The sequence below is a fragment of the Netta rufina genome (genome assembly GCF_964035555.1).
Source record: "Netta rufina genome assembly, chromosome: 1".
Taxonomy (NCBI): Eukaryota; Metazoa; Chordata; class Aves; order Anseriformes; family Anatidae; genus Netta; species Netta rufina.
In genome coordinates this window covers 134893234-134912069 of record NC_140123.1, presented here as the reverse complement: position 1 = coordinate 134912069, position 18836 = coordinate 134893234, and the positions used below count along the sequence as shown (strand labels likewise).

The 18836-nt window shown below is 37.9% G+C and overlaps 1 protein-coding gene across 1 annotated transcript; it reads right to left on the bottom strand.

Annotated features, from left to right (window-relative positions):
* Positions 1-4702: 4702 nt before the first annotated feature.
* RIBC2 (RIB43A domain with coiled-coils 2) lies at positions 4703-18810 on the bottom strand (the record flags this gene model as incomplete). Its single annotated transcript, XM_084283363.1, has 7 exons — positions 4703-4784; positions 5898-6064; positions 7657-7884; positions 13702-13820; positions 14468-14812; positions 15492-15573; positions 18688-18810. The coding sequence occupies 7 exons, from the start codon at positions 18808-18810 to the stop codon at positions 4703-4705; spliced, it is 1146 nt and encodes a 381-aa protein (XP_084139489.1).
* Positions 18811-18836: the final 26 nt, after the last annotated feature.

Below are 18836 nucleotides of genomic sequence, written 5' to 3'. Positions count from 1 at the left end.
GAGATGTTACCAGATCAAAATAGTCTGCGACATCTGCTTTTACAGGATCAAGCTGCTATTGACATCTTGCTTTTGGCTCAAAGGAATGGGTGTGAGGACTTTAAGGGAATGTACTGTTTAAACCTTTCTGATCATAATGAGTCAATTCACAAATCCATTACTTTCCTGAAAGAGCACATGAGAAAGATTCAATATGGTATCAATCCTTTCAATCAATGGTTCACTGACTTGTTTGAAACAAAGTGTAGATGGTTGCTGGGTTTAATCACAAGGGGATTAAGGATTTGGTTTATGGTGGTGGTAATCATCGTTGTGTGTTGTAAGTATAGCTAAAAAGTTACTTGTAAAACTGCTGTGTCAGGCTTGGTTTGCTCAAAAGAAGAAGGGGGAATTGTTGAGGGATTTCTTGAAACAGCAAAAATCCCATGGCTTGCTGTAGCTGAGCAAACCAAGCTACCAGGGCAACTATGAGAAGTTCCCATGACAGTGTTCCCACATCGCCCAATTGAGGAATTCAGGAAAATATTGTTACCAGTAGCTGGCCTCAAGGACAAGGTCTATGTGACTGCTAATCACAAGGGCGTTGTTTTCTTGCAGGTGGGGTTGTTTTCTTGTAGCTGTTTGTCTGAGTGCTTTTGACCAATAATCTTGTGTGAAACACTGTCCACCCCTGTTAAGTTCTCTATAAAAGTTAGGCTATTCGGGCAATAAAATGGAGCATGATCTGACTCTACTGGTGTCTGTCGTGCTTTCAGCCGTGCTTCCTGCAACAAGTGTCATCATGCAGCACTTACAGGGCAACCAGGTGATCAGACCCAGTCAGCATGGGTTTATGAAAGGAATGGTCCTGCTTGATGAAGCTGATCTCCTTCTGTGACAAAGTGACGCGCTTGGTGGATGAGGGAAAGGCTGTGGATATGGTCTACCTTGACTTCAGCAAGGCTTTTGACACCGTCTCCCACAGCATTCTCCTCAAGAAACTGCTCACAGCTTGGACTGGCATACGCTTCGTTGGGTTAAAAACTGGCTGGGTAGCCAGGCCCAAAGAGTTGTGGTGAATGGAGTCAAATCCAGTTGAAGGCCGGTCACTAGTGGCGTTCCCCAGGGCTCGGTACTGGGGCCGGTCCTCTTTAATATCTTCATCAATGATCTGAATGAGGGGATTGAGTGCACCCTCAGTAAGTTCACAGATGACACCAAGTTAGGTGTGTGTGTCGATCTGCTCAAGGGTAGGAAGGCTCTGCAGGAGGATCTGGATAGGCCGCACTGATGGGCTGAGGTCAACTGTATGAAGTTCAACAAGGCCAAGTGTCAGGTCCCGCACCTGGGGCACAACAACCCCAAGCAGCACTACAGGCTGGGAGAGAGAGGAGTGGTTGGAAAGCTGCCTGGCAGAGAAGTACCTGGGAGTATTGGTTGATAGTCGGCTGAATATGAGCCAGCCGTGTGCTCAGGTGGCCAAAAAGGCCAACAGCATCCTGGCTTGTATAAGAAGCAGTGTGGCTAGCAGGTCTAGGGAAGTAATTGTCTCCCTGTACTCGCCTCGAGTACTGTGTTCAGTTTTGGGCCCCTTGCTACAAGAAGGACATGGAGGTGCTTGAGTGAGTCCAGAGAAGGGCAACAAAGCTGGTGAGGGGTCTGGAGAACAAGTCTTACGAGGAGTGGCTGAGGCAGCTGGGTTTGTTCAGCCTGGAGAAAAGGAGGCTCAGGGGCGACCTTATCACTCTTTCTAAGTACATTAAAGGAGGCTGTAGAGAGGTGGGGGTTGGTCTATTCTCCCATGTGCCTGGTGACAGGACGAGGGGGAACGGGCTAAAGTTGCACCAGGGTTGTTTTAGGTTGGATATTAGGAAGAACTTCTTTACTGAGAGGGTTGTGAGGCATTGGAACAGGCTGCCCAGGGAAGTGGTGGAGTCACCATCCCTGGAGGTCTTTAAAAGATGTAGACGTTGAATTTAGCAATATGGTTTAGTGGAGGACTTGGTAGTGTTAGGTCAGAGGTTGGACTTGATGATCTTGAGGTCTCTTCCAACCTAGACAATTCTGTGATTCTGTGAAAATATAAGCAATTATTAATTATTTTACATTAAGCATATTCTCTACAATTCAATTGTGCCTTTTTTTTTTTAAGATCTAAAATAAATTTAATTTTTTGTATTCTGAAAGAGATAGAATGCAGCATCTTTTTTGTTGCAAATATGATTGATGATACTAGAAGTTTTCTGGGAAATTTAAGGATGTCTGATCTTACCCAGTTATTGAATTGTACTCTTACTTGAATTTCTATGTAATGACTTATTCTCAGTGTAACTGGAGAAGTGTATCTTTGTAACTTCAAATAGTTTTCAAAAGTTTCAAACTAACTTCAAAGATCTTTCAAGAAAGGTAGTAGGTAAATACTTTTTACAGTTGTGAAGACTGTAGACACCTACTCAAGGAAGTTGAACAAATGAAGACAACAACAGCATGAACTTTTCAATGCTTCTTTATTCATTTTTTCTGTCAGGTAACTAAAACTTAAGTAAGGGGGAAAAAAAAGGAAGAAAAAAATAAAAGAATCAGAGCCTGAAATATTCAACACAGATCAAGAAAAAACTTTAATTAAATGAAAGCTATTGTTTTGTCTTCCCACCCCATTTGGTGGCCTTTATTTTAAGACAACCAAATCAACTCCCTAGTTTGATAACTTAATACACTACAGTACTTGGTAATAATATAAAGATAGCCAGCCATGTCTCAAACCTAGCCTGACAAATCAATTTTCAAATGCTGTCATATTAGCATCTCTTGAACACACCATCCCTTCTTAATTCTTTTAAGTCAATCTCATCATTAACAGTGCAGTGTGTTCCCCCTCAGATTTATCTACCAACTTTTCTGAATAGCACATTTTCAGTTCCTGTTTTCTAGCCACACCCCTTTTCTGTCTCACTTCTATCTATATCACAATTAGTTTCAGTTGTTTTAATAAACTAACAATGACATTTCTTCTTGCTATGGGTTATCGGGTACTGAGACATTTCTTTATGCATTTTCATGTTATACTTACTTGATCTTCTTTCACCACTCCACCTAGTGGGATCAAACATAACAGACATCTCACAACTTCTGTTATTACATGATTCAGAACAGTAAATAGTTGTATTAGCCTGATCCCATGGGGCCAAAATTTTAGCTAAGCAAATAGACCTGTTTGAATACAGTCCTTTCAAGGAATTCTTCCTTAAACAACTCAAAAATCCTTCTAATACTATCTACCTTGAGAACCTTGCTTTTCACAAAGTATTTTCACAAAGATGAGAGTTTACCTCTGCCTCAGTTTCTTTAAACATCTTTCCTAATTAGCATGCTGGAGTCATCTTCAACCTGTTTCACCAGAATTTGAAGTTATCACTTATCTTGATACAAAGAAGAATCAGTGGACTCTGTGCCAATATCATCAGGATGCTTCTACCCCAAGTTTACATCCCAGATTCTTGCAAACTACACGTTCTTATTTCAAGACTAACTCTCATAAACAGCATCTATTTTTATTTAGAACACACTATCTCTTAAAGGTCTTAAATGTTTATCTGAATATCTGCCTGTCTTTCATTCTTCCTGCTACTTTAGATCATTGACTTCTAACTCTCTTTCCAGTCTTTTGCATATCATCTCCTTCCCTCACAGATTTCTTTTTTTTTTTTTTTTTTTTGGATATTCACATATCCATTTATCTTATGTAGTTCCTTACCTTGCATCTCCATATATTCTTCCCATATGTTTCACTTCCCCATTTTTCAAATACCAGTGCCTGGCTCTTCAATCGGTAAGTCAATTCTTTAACCATAAGGCAAACAAACTGTTTCCATGAATTACCCTACACACAGAGAACTTTTACTCCTTGGTTTTGTTTGATGCATACCTACTTCCTCCCCCTCTTTCATCACATCTTTAAGCTCTCCCTACACTTTCCCTTACAAGCACATTGCTGTTTAGGTTTCTCCATTATGTCTAATGAGTGATGGTGTATGTAGAAAAGTTTCTCCCATTTACTGTAATTCATTACATTTCTGTAACATGCCTCACTGCTATAATCACTTAGGTAAATATACACATTTTTTCTTCTTGTTTCTGCTGTTCAGGATCACTTTATCCTCTGCACTTCTGATCACCTTGTTCATTTCTTCCTCATTTTTTTTTCCAATTTAAAAAACAAAACAAAACAAAAAAGCCTTACAACTTTCTACCTAAGCCATCTTTCTTCCCTCCCACAGAATGTGGCTAAGTTTCCGTCACCTGTGATGTACATGATCTATGTCAGGCACCGTTCTCTCTGAATGAGTAACTCTGATCAAGTAACATCACATTTTAAATTGATGCTTTTCCAGAAATTGATTTCTAAATACAGCAAAATATAATTATAAAAAAAAATAGCAAGTATTCCAGTTAAGCCTCAGACACAATGGTCAAACAACCTAACTATAGAATCAACTAGAACTTTTTAGAAAAACAATCATGTTTAAAATTTATTAGTGTTTTCCTGTTCCTAGCACAAATGTAGTCTAACAGGCTGTCCTCTAGTTCAAGTGCACTGTTTAAGCAGCATAGGGAATACATACAAATAATGAGCAGTGGCAGCAACATGAAGAAAGACTGCTCAGTTAAAAGATTTAATAAGTCTACATACTTCTATGTATTTCACATTGATGCATCTAGGATGTCATCGACTGGTTGTATTAAACTGTGCAAAGTACTGGCTTGTTGGGACATTTGAATATTCTTCTTCTTTAAGATAAATGTTCCTAGCAATAACAAAAACAAAATATGCAGTTAGTATGTTTTCTCATTGTATAGAAGAGAAACATAAAGATGTAAAGTATAAACTCAGAAATGCCCATAAAATCCAGAATTATTAGAAATGGAATTAAACGTAAGTCTATCTTCAAAACGTATACCATATCTTGATAGAGCAAATTTTATTTCTCCTCCTAAAATAACCTTCCAGATGTCTCACAGTGAAAAGCTAAATTAACACAATTCAGAATGTTTTGCTTGTATAACAAGAAAGCTCCAGGTACTGGATATTCTTTTGCAAGATATATGCATGCATTCATGGAAAAGGAGAAGAAAAAAAATCAGACTGGAAGATTAGAACACTGAATCATTTAGCTTGATTTTTGTTTTTCCTTCATATGTTATCTTCCCACTTTCTCAGCACAGCAGAAACACCTACACACCATGTCCACTGGTTCGCTAAAGAATTACCTGGTTTTGTCATACATAAAGGAAAAGCTTCATATGTGCTGTTAGCCCTAACGTATCAGAAACTAGCAGTGCTTATTGAAGGCAGTTGATACCTACCCTTGTTGTTTCAGAAAACTAAGGTAAATTAAAGAAACACATTCTTTCAGAAGCAATAATATAATTTACTGTCCAACTGTATTTACTTGCTACTTTGTTATTGATATGAACTTAATCTGTTTTAAGTGGAACGCTTAAGAATCATAGAATCATAGAATATCCTGAGTTGGAAGGGACCCTTAAGGATCATCAAGTCCAACTCTTGACACCGCACAGGTCTACCCAGAAGTTCAGACCATGTGACTAAGTGCACAGTCCAATCTCTTCTTAAATTCAGACAGGCTCGGTGCAGTGACCACTTCCCTGGGGAATTCCAGCTATTATTCCATATACATGTATGCAAGTCAGTAACCATCATAACCTACACTTTGAAGGTTTTTTTCAACAGTTCTGAAAAACATTCTTAAGCTGAATTGTTGACTTTTTAAAAAGTATAAATTTGCAGTTAAGTTTATTAGAAAAACAACAAGCTTAATTAAAGCAGAAAAGCTCTTCTAAGCAATTGCATTAATAACAGTTATGTTTGAAAGTACGAAAACACTTTTGGCACTTACTTTGATTTTTGCTCCTGGGATAGCTCTGCATTTATGCTATCCAGAGCTCGGCAGCGTTCCCGACTCTGTCGTTGTTGATGCCGCCCTAAAATCAACTGTGCTCTTGCAGCCTGTATACTTCGCCTGTCCCATTCAGCATCTCTTCTGTGTTCTTCCTCTTTTAGTCTCTACAGGAGGGAAGAGTTTTGTTTTGTCTTTATTCAAAGGTGAAAAAGTCTATATAATGTTTTATTGGTAAATTCACTCCAACAACAAACTTGCTTGTCTTTACTGAATGTTAGGGGTAGTGCTCAAAATAGGGAGGAAAAAAATAAACACTTCCAAATAAGGTAGGAGCCCATGCATTAGGCAGAAGTAAAATACTTCAGATTAGGAAGCTGTTTTTTTCCAGGAAGCAAGACAAACTGACTCCTACTTCTGTACAAGGTAAGTAATTTAGGCCTGCTGCCTAGCAAAAATACTATAGTGTCAGTAAGTTCATCAGTAGACTACTGTTTCTCTCCAATACGTTAGCTATCCCCAAACCAAGATCAGCACAATGGACTTTTCTTTCTTTAAAGAAGTTGTTGGCAGGAGTTAACAGAACCTCCTGAGTTCAGAAGTTAACAATCATCAGTATGGCTTACAATATTGCTGACTCAGTGCAATAACTGAGCCATCCACACCAGATGATAGATGCAAACCATTTTCTTTTCTGCCATCTCTCTGTTATACCCTCACTTCCACACTTTGTGTCTGACATTACAGCGAACTGACTCAAGAAACCGGGCCTGCAAAAACCTTCTCACCCTTCTTGGAAGGGCTCATGTTCTGCCACCTTAGCTATTTGAATGGGTTTAGTGTAGGATCAGAGGAGAGCCAGTGCAAGTCTCATAAATACACCCTTAGAGAAATGACAACTCTATTTTCAGCCTTAATAATAGAGTAGACAAGACATAGCATAACATAGGACATTGCAGGGATTCAAAAATAAAAAATTGAACACCTGTTCAATTCATTAGCTAATTCAACCTCTGCACTAAATAAGGTTAGCAGTTTCTTACATTACAGTAACTGCACCAATATACTCATCACTGCAAAGGAAATACAGATTTCTTCATTTTGAATGCCTGCTTCCATCCACCTGTAAAGCAGCAATTATCATCAATATTTATTTTTTCTATTGTAACCCCATCCCAAAGCGTGACTCATAGTTGTGTAGGATGGTAGAAAGGAAGGTCTACTGCATTCAGAAACATCTAAGACTAAGAAATATGCACAAGTAGGTTCACTGGACCTACTCTCTTTGCCTTGCTGAAGTAACCTTGTCCATTAGGCTCTGCTGCAGCCTGTTCTGCAGTCATCCTCAGCTCCTGGCTCCTCTTCCCCTATGGAGCAGACCACACCTGCTCATCCCTTGCAGGCAGCTCATACTGTCTCAAGTCCTAAACCAAGCGCTGTGAAGCCTGGCCCTCAGGCTCTGCAGAACCTTGCTCCACTGCTGGGCCACCAAGGACCATGCTCCAAGACTCCCGGGCCCCTTAGCCCTAGGCTCCCCAGCAACCTACCTCCCAGTCCACTCTTGCTGCTCCCTGCCATTTCCCAACTCCTTTAGAGACATTGTGTTACGTTTGAATGATTAAAGTATCTCTGATTTTTCTATTGTTCTGAATTTCCGTCTCAAAATGAAATGTGCATAGTAAACAAATATATTTTCTTCTACACATATTGCTTATAACACTATCACAAGAATACACAATATGCAAATAAGCTTAAATACCAGCTTCTCCAGAACTTGTTGCTGTTGAGATGAACGGATTGCCATCAGCTGATCCTGATTCATTCCCTTCCACCGATCCGTAATCACACGATGCCTACCAAAGGAACTGATGGCTTGCTCAGGGTTTTCAGAAAGTAAGTCTCCCTGAAGGAGGCTGGAAATCTCATCCATGTCATCTTTCATTTTTTGATGTTTTTCCCGCTTCTTTCTCTCAGCTAGTTCAGCAGCCTGAAGGCAACAAAAGGAGCGTACTAATAGTTTTTCCAAGAAAAAAAGTTAACTAAAGGGATGCAATAGTTAGCACATCACAATAGTTTTCTTTTCAACTTGCATACAGTTGTCAACAGCATCACATGTGAACATTATGATCATGACCCTACTGGCTAATAACATTGAAAATCTAAAGGTATACATTTCTTTAATGTCAACAGATCTCCTTCTGGCAAGGGAACAGAGCACAGGGTGTCAGACCTGTTTCTTGCACATGCATCTTGACTGCAACAGACCCATCTCTCTAGTTTGTCCAAGACTGTTTCACACTCTGTTTAAGACCACTGGCTTGAGAATATTCACTTTGAAAGTGAAAAGGTAAAAAATGAGAGGCAGAATAGCTAGAAGTTATTAACAACAGAGAATGAAGCATAGGGAAGCATAGAGATTCATCCCACTAGAGGAGACTGCTAACCTGGCTGGGTTTACCCCTACGTTTGTATTTATGGACTAAGTTTGTACGACAGCAGTTCTGCCAAGTATCAGGCCTGTAGCATACCATGTGGTGGCCTTTATTTGATACAGGCAAACATAGACAATGACCCATCAGAGATTGGACAGAAGAAGAAATAGCAAACAAGACTAAGAATTTATTGATCTAGGATATGGTACCATGGCTGAAAACAGCCTTATGGTTTCTATTAAAATAACAGAAGTATTTCATGTGCAAACAAACTAATAGAAGATAAATTCTCTTTTTCTTGAATGATAAATTAGTTAAGCTTCAATTTAACTTAGACTACAAAGAAAACTTTTATTTATTAGATGGCTGGTAAGTATTTTTAAGACTGAACACTAGAATAAGAAAAGTCTACATTTAAACAAATAAAAAAAATTTTGAAAAAAAAATGAAGCAAACCAAACTTCAAGTGCCAAAATGTAACTTGAGATCTAGCTGTTACCTGCTCTGCCATCACAATCTGGAATAATAAATTAGAAACTAAATGTCACTTATTAATCTCACAGAAGTTAGTATAATTTTTACCAGAAGCTTAAGCAATTTTTTAATCCAAACATGTATGTTAATTAAGTTTTCTTTTTCTCCAGAAGAGTCAATAACAATTTGAGGGGAAGACTGCAATTACCAACAAAAAAAGAAAACACGAACACCAAAGATTTTTAAAGTTATGACATTTTTCAGTATCATGATATATATCAGAATACCTTGTTATGTACTTTTAGTTTATTGATACTACAAATTGATCAATTATTTTTAGTTCCAAAAATGCTCCAAAGTAAATTACATTTAACCAAAAGTCATTTCGGATGGACCTCACATAAATAAATACTAGACTATGATGAAGACTTATTGAAGTTTGTTCTAATTTTTATTTAGATCACCTTATTAATGTAATTCTAGTGTGATCTAGCAACAGATCCAAAATCCTTGTAATCCTAACCTTCTCAATAAGAGGGAGAGCCTAACATTTTCTAAGCTGCCTGGAATCTTCGTGGAAGAAACTCCTAGCTCTGTGCATAGCCATGCATATAGCACTACAAAAAAAAAAATGATTAATGACATTGCAAAAGAAATACTTTAAACTGGGTAAAATCTGATACATTTTCCATCGAGTCAAATCCCCAACAAAATGTAATTCATTGGTGTAGCATGAAAAACAAAAACAATCAAAAAAACACAGATGCACATATACATGCTCTTTCATCTATTTTAATTTGTGGTCCAACATTCATAGGGTATCTTCTCTACTACTATAATGCTTCCACTCTGTTGATTCAAGTCATAAACCAAAAGAAATTTCCATGAGAAGCATTTCAAGGCCAAGAGTTCATGTGCTTAGAATAATGCCAAGTTCTGCATGCACAAGCAACTAACTGCTGCCAACACAGCGCTAAAGGAATGCACCACAGCTTCTGAAGTCCTTATAACAAGTCACAGAGCTCACAAATGACCAGAGCAACCTATCCAGGGTCTTAGGAACCTGCAAAAGAAGCATAGATGAATAATGCAATTCCTTTGGCTATATTACACAGATATTTATGTCATAGTAGAGAACTGCACACCCAGCCCATGGCACAAGATGGGAACTTCTGCTTAGCAAGTACATGCAATGTTTCTTCATGCATGAAGATATGGTAAAAATGTAGAAACACTGATTGTTCTAGACACTGAATACCAAGAATAGGATGTGAGTGATAAAAAGACATTTGTACAGCACATCTCAAAGAATGCTTAAAAACAGATCTACCATTCTTCTATATTCAGGCACACATATACTTAATTTCAGGTAAATGAATAAATAAAAAAAGGTTCCATGGTAAACATACATTATTTACTCAAAGCCTGAATAGGTATTTATTCGAAGTGGCTACTGGCTCTGTATGTGTTAGTAATGGCATAATGTCAAGTGAGTAAGGAACCAGAATAATTCCATCCTACCCTTCAAAAGTCCCTAACAACAACATTGTCAGGAAAACTGTCGAGCTATTGAGCTATTGTGGTGTTCCCAGGAATAAATTCTGTCTATATGAAATCTGCAAGACTGTTTAGAAGTCTATCAATATGAGTTAAAGATCCTCTGTTATCATGTCCTCTTATTTTCTTAGCATGATCTCCAAAATATCTTGGCAAAGATTCAAGTCCTGTGTCAAAGTAAGAGGACTGTCTGATTTCAGGAGCACAATCAGTGTATCTATCACTGCAATGCTGAACTGGGCATTCCCAAGTCTTCTTGTTCTTAGAGAGGAATCTCTTTGTTTTTGATTATTGCATAATCACATGTCAAAAGAATTGTAAATATATATACTCTAGTCAGAACTCAAAGTAATTTTAATTCCTGCTACCTTGCTTTCCAAATTGAAGTGTTTACTACTTACGAACAAATGATGTCAGCAGGAATAACTGACAGTTTAAGCTTGTAGTAACAGTTATATCAAGGACAAAAGCACCATTGGCATTTCTGGTAAACACATGCTTATTGTGAGAGAAAATCTGAGAAGAAAGGTAGCATTAATCTTATAGCCATAAAACAATTAAGTTGTTTACAGTCCAGGATCCTTCAGGACTGAGAAAAAAATGGTACCAGATATACTATTAATTCATTGTTCTGCTAATTAATTCCGGAACAAAATGATCATTAGCAATTAGCTTGTCAGCAATGAAGTCACTGTCAACAGTAGTACTGTAAGCATAGGAAGCTGAACCACTGTCACAGGGGGCAACACATCAAATTCACTCATGAAGACAGACTTTACTAAACTGAGATACCCTACTTTCAGTCAGATGCTAGGATTCTTTTCTTACTGACTAGAAAAATAACAAAGGAAAAAAAAATCCTGGAGTACATGACTTGTGTTTTTTTTGGCCCGTTCCTTCCCCTTTCCCTTTTTAAATTTCCCTACAGATACCAACAGCCTTAAAGACTAAAGATGATGCGCTTGGAGATAATGATTGATCAAAAGTCATATTCTAGGGCATTTCATCCTCTCTCAGGATGCATTGTCATATTACACTTGATCCAAATTACAGTAATCAAAGATTGCCTTACAGAGTGGTTTTGCACCACCACAGACTGTGCACTCACTCCTATGTCAGATCTAGCAGTCACATTCTAGACCACAGTTTGTTTCCTGTGAGTTTTGAGAAATGATATAACACATCCTGAAGCTTCATGACCATTAGATCCACTTCAAGAGACAGCTGAAACAAGTGCATGAAGCTTTGGTAACAGGAAAAGGGGTTCTTGTTTTGGAAGTCACTCACAGTCAGAGCAAATTATATGCAGTATGAGACCACACCCTCAAGTGGTGAAGGTCTTCAAATTGGCTACTCAAAACACTAGAATTGATGGAGGCTCCTGATCAATATATTTGAGGTCAGATACAGAGATTCCTTCTGTAAAATTCATTCTCAGGCTGAATGCCCTAGTTTTCTCTCTCAGGAAAAGGATGTACAGAATATCCCTCTGTAACATAGCTTTCTTTAATAAACAAACAAGTAGAAAAACAGGCCTGGCAACCTGAAACTTCTGTCTTGCATGTTTAACAAAGAAAAGCAGCAATTGTATCAGTACATCATTTCAGGGAAAATGAACGGCTCTTCTCAACCACTCTAAGAAAAAAAAAAAAACAACACCAAAAGGCTGAAAAGTATACTATGGTATTAAAAAAAAAAAGTAAACATAATTACCTACCTCAGGAGGAAAGAAAAAGAGATATCAAGACAACTCTGATCTGTACAATATAGCAAGGGACAGTAAAAACCAACTAAATAGAGATTGTTGTTGCCCCTGTCTCCATTATACCCTTATTTGGAAAAACAAAACACAAATGGGAAAAAAAAAGAACCAAAGAACATGTCTTCATATACATCTAATATGAATAACAGTAAAGTAGAATGTATAAGCCTAAACTTTAAAAATAAAAAAATAAAAATAAATCACACCACATGCATACTTATGCCCACCTCACTCCATTTCCCTAGCCCTGTCATAAACTCAGGAACTATTACATGGAACAAATGGATACGACAACGATTATTTTGGATACTACTGTAAACCTAAGCACACCACCCACTTCAGGTACTTTTGCAGCTACTAATGTAAAATACTATTCAGTAGTCCTGATTTAAAGCAGTAAAACCTTTTTTAGTTACCTCCGTCTAACTACACGTACACACACACACACACATATATATATATAAAAAATCATGAAGGGCTCAAGCAACACTTACAGAAAGGCATGTATACTTATATTCTTTAATCCCAAAATACCATACTTTACATAGGTAATGTAAATGTGCCTTATATTGATGTGACTAAATAAAGTTAATTCAAACCAAATATGGTGTAACTGAAGTAATAGTGTCCAACTAGCCCTTTAAGCTGTACGTAGAAGCTGAATGCAGTAAGAGAATCTCTACAGTAAGATGAAAAACTGGACCGTGACAGATAATGGTACTAAGATAGACTAGAATAGAATAGTTCAGTTGGAAGAGACCTTCAAAGATCATCCAGTCCACTGACCGTGTAGTCCTGACCCCTTCAGGGCTAAGCAAAAGTTGAAGCCTACTATTAATAAGGGTATTACCTAAATACCTCTTGAGCACTGACAGACCTGGGTCAAACAACTGTCTATGAAGCCTGTTCCAGGGTCTGACCATTTTCATGATACAGAAATTTTTCCTAATGTCCAGTCTGAACCTCCCCTGCTGCAGCTTTTTGCCATTCCCTCATATTCGATGATTCTATCACCAACTGCCTTGACACGGAAAGGTTGTTGTTATGTTTCAGTAAGTTCCGAAGAATGTTTCAAAAACAACCAAGAGACACAGGTACACAGATATCAAGGAAGTACTAAAAACAACACTCTCAGGGCACTAACGTAAGCAATGAAGACTAAAAGCTACTGGTAGTAACATTTCCATTCAAGCAAAAAGAAAAGTAGGCAGAGAGCTTAGATTATCAGATGACTGAGATAAAACCAGAAGGGAAGCATGGAAGGCTTTTGTTGTAGCCCATTTTACAGACTAGAAGTTCCAGAAAGACTGGGGAGTTGTGGCTGCCTGCTAGTCAGCAAGCTGAGAACCAGAAGGGAGAATTTTGATAGCAGATAACTAGACAGAGGATAGCTAGATCCTTGCAGAGGACAAAGAAGTGAATAAATCCTGTCTTCTGAATCGACATTTAAAGTCAGCTTCTAGGAAACCTCTGTGAAAGCATCACCACTCATTGTACCTGTACACTGGTCATCTGACTTCCTTTCACCCACCCTTAACGAGACAAACAGCAATAACAAAGACCACCAACACAAATTTACTTGGCTTCTGTTGAATTCTTTAGTAACTGCACAGATAGCACGACGGGTTTCTTCTTCTGTTTGTTGTTGCTCCATAGTCTTTCGGTCACGTTCAATCCTATTCTTGTCATGAAGATCATCTAAATTACATTAAAATGAAATTTATTCAGTTTTTATGGAAATAACGTGCCATATGACTAAGCTACTGGGAAGGGTGGGACTACACCTACAGTAAACTGAATTACACAAATATTTCCAGATCCTACCACTGAAGCTTTCCATTTTGGAATTTCAGTGACTGATTAAATCAGTTTATTTTGTGATCAATCTTGTCTTAACAGCTAGACAAAAAGTTAAACTGAAAAAAAAAAAGTATGTTAAGCATCGCAAAAAAATGTTTCATGACAGGCTGAGAAAGAGAAAAATAGCAACTACTTTGTATGCTGTAGAAAAGCAAAGATTAGACAATTTGTCCTAGTATCATCAAGCATGTAAACTACAGATGTTTTTTTCAGAATGCTCTGATAATTCACTTGAGGTGTAAAACTGAAATGAAGTCTAGGTAGTAATAAAATCACCATGTTATTAAATACAAATTTCTGAATTGATATATTGAGTATATTAGAAGTTGAAACATAAATACTGCTGCATTTTTAAAGCCTAAATATTGAATACACTTAAATACTGCTACGCCAGAATCTGATGTAATATGCTTTACCACAGTAATGTCATATACACCTGAATTTCAGAAAAAGCAGATAAAAACCCTGTTATTTTCTGTCGATACCTAAAAATTTTTTATCAGCTAGTGCATTCTTCCAGTCTCTCTGTTGCTGAAGAGACCACTCTCTTAACTGCTCCTTCTGAAATTTCATCCTCAGAGAATAGTTTAAGTCTTCACCCATAAACTTCTGCAAGCCAGATACAGTACATCGAGGATCACTGTCTGAAAGTCGAGCAGGTCTATCCTTCTTTAGGGCTTGGGGATCAGACAAGTCAAATTCACGTCTTGTTTCTGGCTTCTGAAAATTCTTCTGAAAGTCACTGAAAGCCTTATTTATGTTTCTGATATCATATTTCTGTCGTTCTTCTAACATACACATGATCTTGTCATTTTGCTTAATTTCATTAGCTAGAGAAAAATAAGCACAATGAAAATATAATTCTTAGAAGCGTACATGTATCACTTAAGAAGGAAAATCAAACTTTGAAAAGGAATAAATAGAACACATATATTCCACATTTAATACGTTATGAAAATGTATTTTATATACAAAGCACTATACTAGCAAAAACTAGAATTTCTAGAAATCTTTGCTTATAAAATACTTTCAGTTTTTTAGGAATAAATTTTCTTATTAATGTTACAAATGAAATACGTTTGTGAAAGGAGACAATAGTAAGTACTTCCATAACTATGACATTAAATCCACCTATATCTTCAAGTGTCTAAACAATGCTATTTGTCTACATTTATTAAAAGCAAACATTGTAGATTCCAACCTACACAGAAATATATACCCGTTTAATCATGTCAATATGAAAGTGAGCTCCTACCTCAGATACTGAGGGAAACACATACTGTATCAATGTAAATGTATAAACATAAATAGGAGTACACAGAGGATTCAGTATGTATGCCTGAACGTAAACAAAAGCCTATAATTGCACGCGCACCTATAGATAGATAAATTCAAGATTGAAAGAGAAATACTCTATTTGGAAATTAATACAGGTGCTCGAAAGACATGGACGGCAAATCTGTTTACATTTAACTCTTCATAGAAATATCAGACTATCTACAAGTATACCAAGTTCTTCATTTTGTGCTTTTTCAGCTGCTTCTTGAATTTTCCTATCCTTGACCTGGGCATCCAACGCATCTTTATCAACCTATTAAAATGAAGAAAAACAAAACAAAACAGCTCTGTAGGAGATACTGTTTGAAGGATTAAAGGCAGGAATTGTTGAGCTCTGTTGCTTTACAGTTGTTTTAGATAAAATTTGCTTCCAGCAGAATGCATATACATCACTATTTAATACATATAAAGGAATATCCAGAAATAGCAACATTCTTATTGGCTTTGTTTTAATACTGAAAGGTCTATCTAATCAGAACAAAACAGTACATTTATTTAATATGAGTATATACATACATTAGCTGCATTATACAGAACATAATTCCCCATTATAGTAATTATTTTGCCAGTCAAGATGACAAGAAGTTGAATTAGTTCAGCTTTGAAAAAAATACAGTTGGTTGCCTAAACGTACACTGAAGAATTAACAGGGAATGGGAAGCAATATTCCAGTCGTATCAGAGAAACAAGCTATGTTGGGGGCTTGATATAGTCCCCAAAATGCAATATTGGGTGCCGCTTGAGAAACACCCAGACAACTGCAATGAGCTGACTTGCTAAAGGATATTCAGTATAGCCCTGGATAGTAGTTGCTGAGCAAGGCAGTGTATCCTATTTAGCCAAAAGAACTGTCATGTTTGCTGACAGAAGTGACAAATTGATATGCAGAAATCAGGATTTTATTTTTTTACTGTCACTTGATGTATTTAAAAGCTGTATCAAATAACAATGATACAATTCTTTAAGAGCATGGTACTCTGATAGTCCTTGCCTGAAAACTATTCAGATCAAGATAGAGTGACTTAACAGATAACAGGTGAAAACACACATTTTTAATGCTGTAAAAGGCTTACTGACTACACCAATCAGGCAGAGAGGTAAATTTGTTAACTAATAAGGGTGAAACCATGAAGAATTCTACAGTATATCATTGTCAAATAATAATAATAATGTAATTTTTAAGAATGTAATTTTATGTAGTATAGTAGGCTTTAAACTCATTTAGAGGACTCATTTTAGAAACCAAGCTTTCAATATAACTATGGGAATCACTGTTAGCAGAAATTCAATTTAACTCCATTAGCAGTTACTGGGAATAATACAGATAAGTCAATGTTTTCAGCCGTGTGTCTGATTTCAGATTTACATTATCAGCTGTCTCCCATTTGAACACATTTCACTTGACGAGAATACATCCCTAAAAAGACCATTCCTAGTCACGTAAAGCTACAGATTGAACTTGTGCATTCCGGAACAGTAACCTGTCTAGCTGAAAAATTAGCAACTTTAAGACTGAGAGATGCAAATAGGATTAAAATTATAAATTCCATACTATGAACAGTTGGAAGCAGTTGATTTCTCATATACTTGGATTTATGCATAACAATTCATATACAAATGGAATGTGCTATTTTTCATTAGAACTATTCATCTGAACTTTTAAAAAATTACTCATTTACTGAGGATAAATTCTTAGATCTGTAAATGAAGAGAGATGTATCTTATTTTTCCATTTCTCAGATGAAGAAACATACAGAAGTCAAAGCAACTTCTAATAATCAAGGAAAAAATGTCTCAGTTCCCATTCTGCTTTCCAGTCAGTATGATTTCCACATTTTTAAGTTACTCACATACCACTTAAATATTTTTGCATCTATGCCAAACATTGCCTTGATTTTTAATTGAGTCATAGACAGCCACTCAGCTAAATTAAAAAGGGAATGAGAAAACAATGAATTGAAAGCCACGCTGGAAATACTGATAATACGATATCACTGAACTGCTTTGTTGACTCCTTGTGTTTTGAACTTGGCTTAATTTCAAACCACAGGAACAGCCCCTTCTGTCAGCAGTCATTGTTCGGCCAACAAATACTGAATGAAATTCATGATAACATGGACAGAGTTCCTCCAACTCCTCTTCCACTTTAGATGTTTGTCTCCTGTAAATGGATCTATCAAAACCTGTCTGGTAAGTTAGTTCTACAACAGAGTATTTGGGAGAGACCTTCAGATGTTGTAAAGAAGTATTGCTCAACAAACTGCACTGTGATACAAATTCTCAGCTAGTGAAGGTCAGCATATTTCACATTTAATTTTTAAGGCTCCAGAAAAGCTTTGCAGAGGAAAAAAAAAAGTTATTAGCTCCTGTCATTTACTTGTAGTGCTGGCTACCATGTGTGTCAGGATGCTTCGTCAAGGGGACAACCTGTCCAGTTTGTTAAGTGGGAACTGCTACTTGACCACGCGGGTGACTGTTGCATACAAGTCACAAGAATAAATCGGAGGTGCTGACAGAAATAATGTAAATTTATCCTTCCACTGACATAGGAAACATGTTTCAGTACTAGAGAGGATTTAGACGAAATCACTGCAACCCTACCAGCACAATGAAGTTAACAGATTGGATTTATTTCCACCAGTTCTAAATTTGGTTCTGCACTCATTAACACTACAGCGTATACTCATGATGTATGTATGCATCAGCACAGTAGTCTAGAATAACTTACAAGCAAGATTTAAATTTATTTTCCCTTTTGGCATTCTTTTTTCCTGCACAGACACACACAGAATCTTAATGTGCGCCTTTGGCCACATCGTCGGAAAATTAATTTAAGTGTTGTAAACCCTTGCATGGACTCTTAAAATATCCTGGGTCGGAAAGGACCCACAAGGATCATTGAGTCCAACTCCTGGGTCCCCAAAGAACGCCTAAAATTTCAGACCACACATCTGAGTGCATTGCCCAAGTGCTTCTTGAATTCCATCAGGCTCAGTGCTGTGCCCACTGCCCTGGGCAGTCTATCCCAGTGCCCAACCACCCTCTGGGCACAGAACCTGTCCCTAACCCCCAGCCTGACCCTCCCCTGTCCCAGCTCCTCGGCTGTTCCCTCGGGTCCTGTCGCTGTCCCCAGAGAGCAGAGCTCAGCGCCTGACCCTCTGCTCCCCTCGTGAGGGAGCTGCTCTTGCATCGAGAGTTTAAACAGCTATAATATATAACTTAACCTCCTGACACTCGGATTGCAAGTAGCATAGCCGACCGAAGACAACACCCACTAGGGCGAAGCTCTCGCCACCACAGACTGAAGGGCGTTCGCCTCCTGGCTCGGCCAGACACGGACTCCCCTCACCCCGTGCTTCGGCCTCACCCCTATGGTCCGGAGCCGCGCGTTGAAGATGCGGCTCTGCCGCTGCAGCTCCCGCTGCCGTCGCCGCTCCAGGGCGGCCGCCGCCGCCTCCTGCGCCTCCCGACCCGGCCCCAGGCCGCTCATGGCGCCGGGCACAGGCGGCGGCAGCA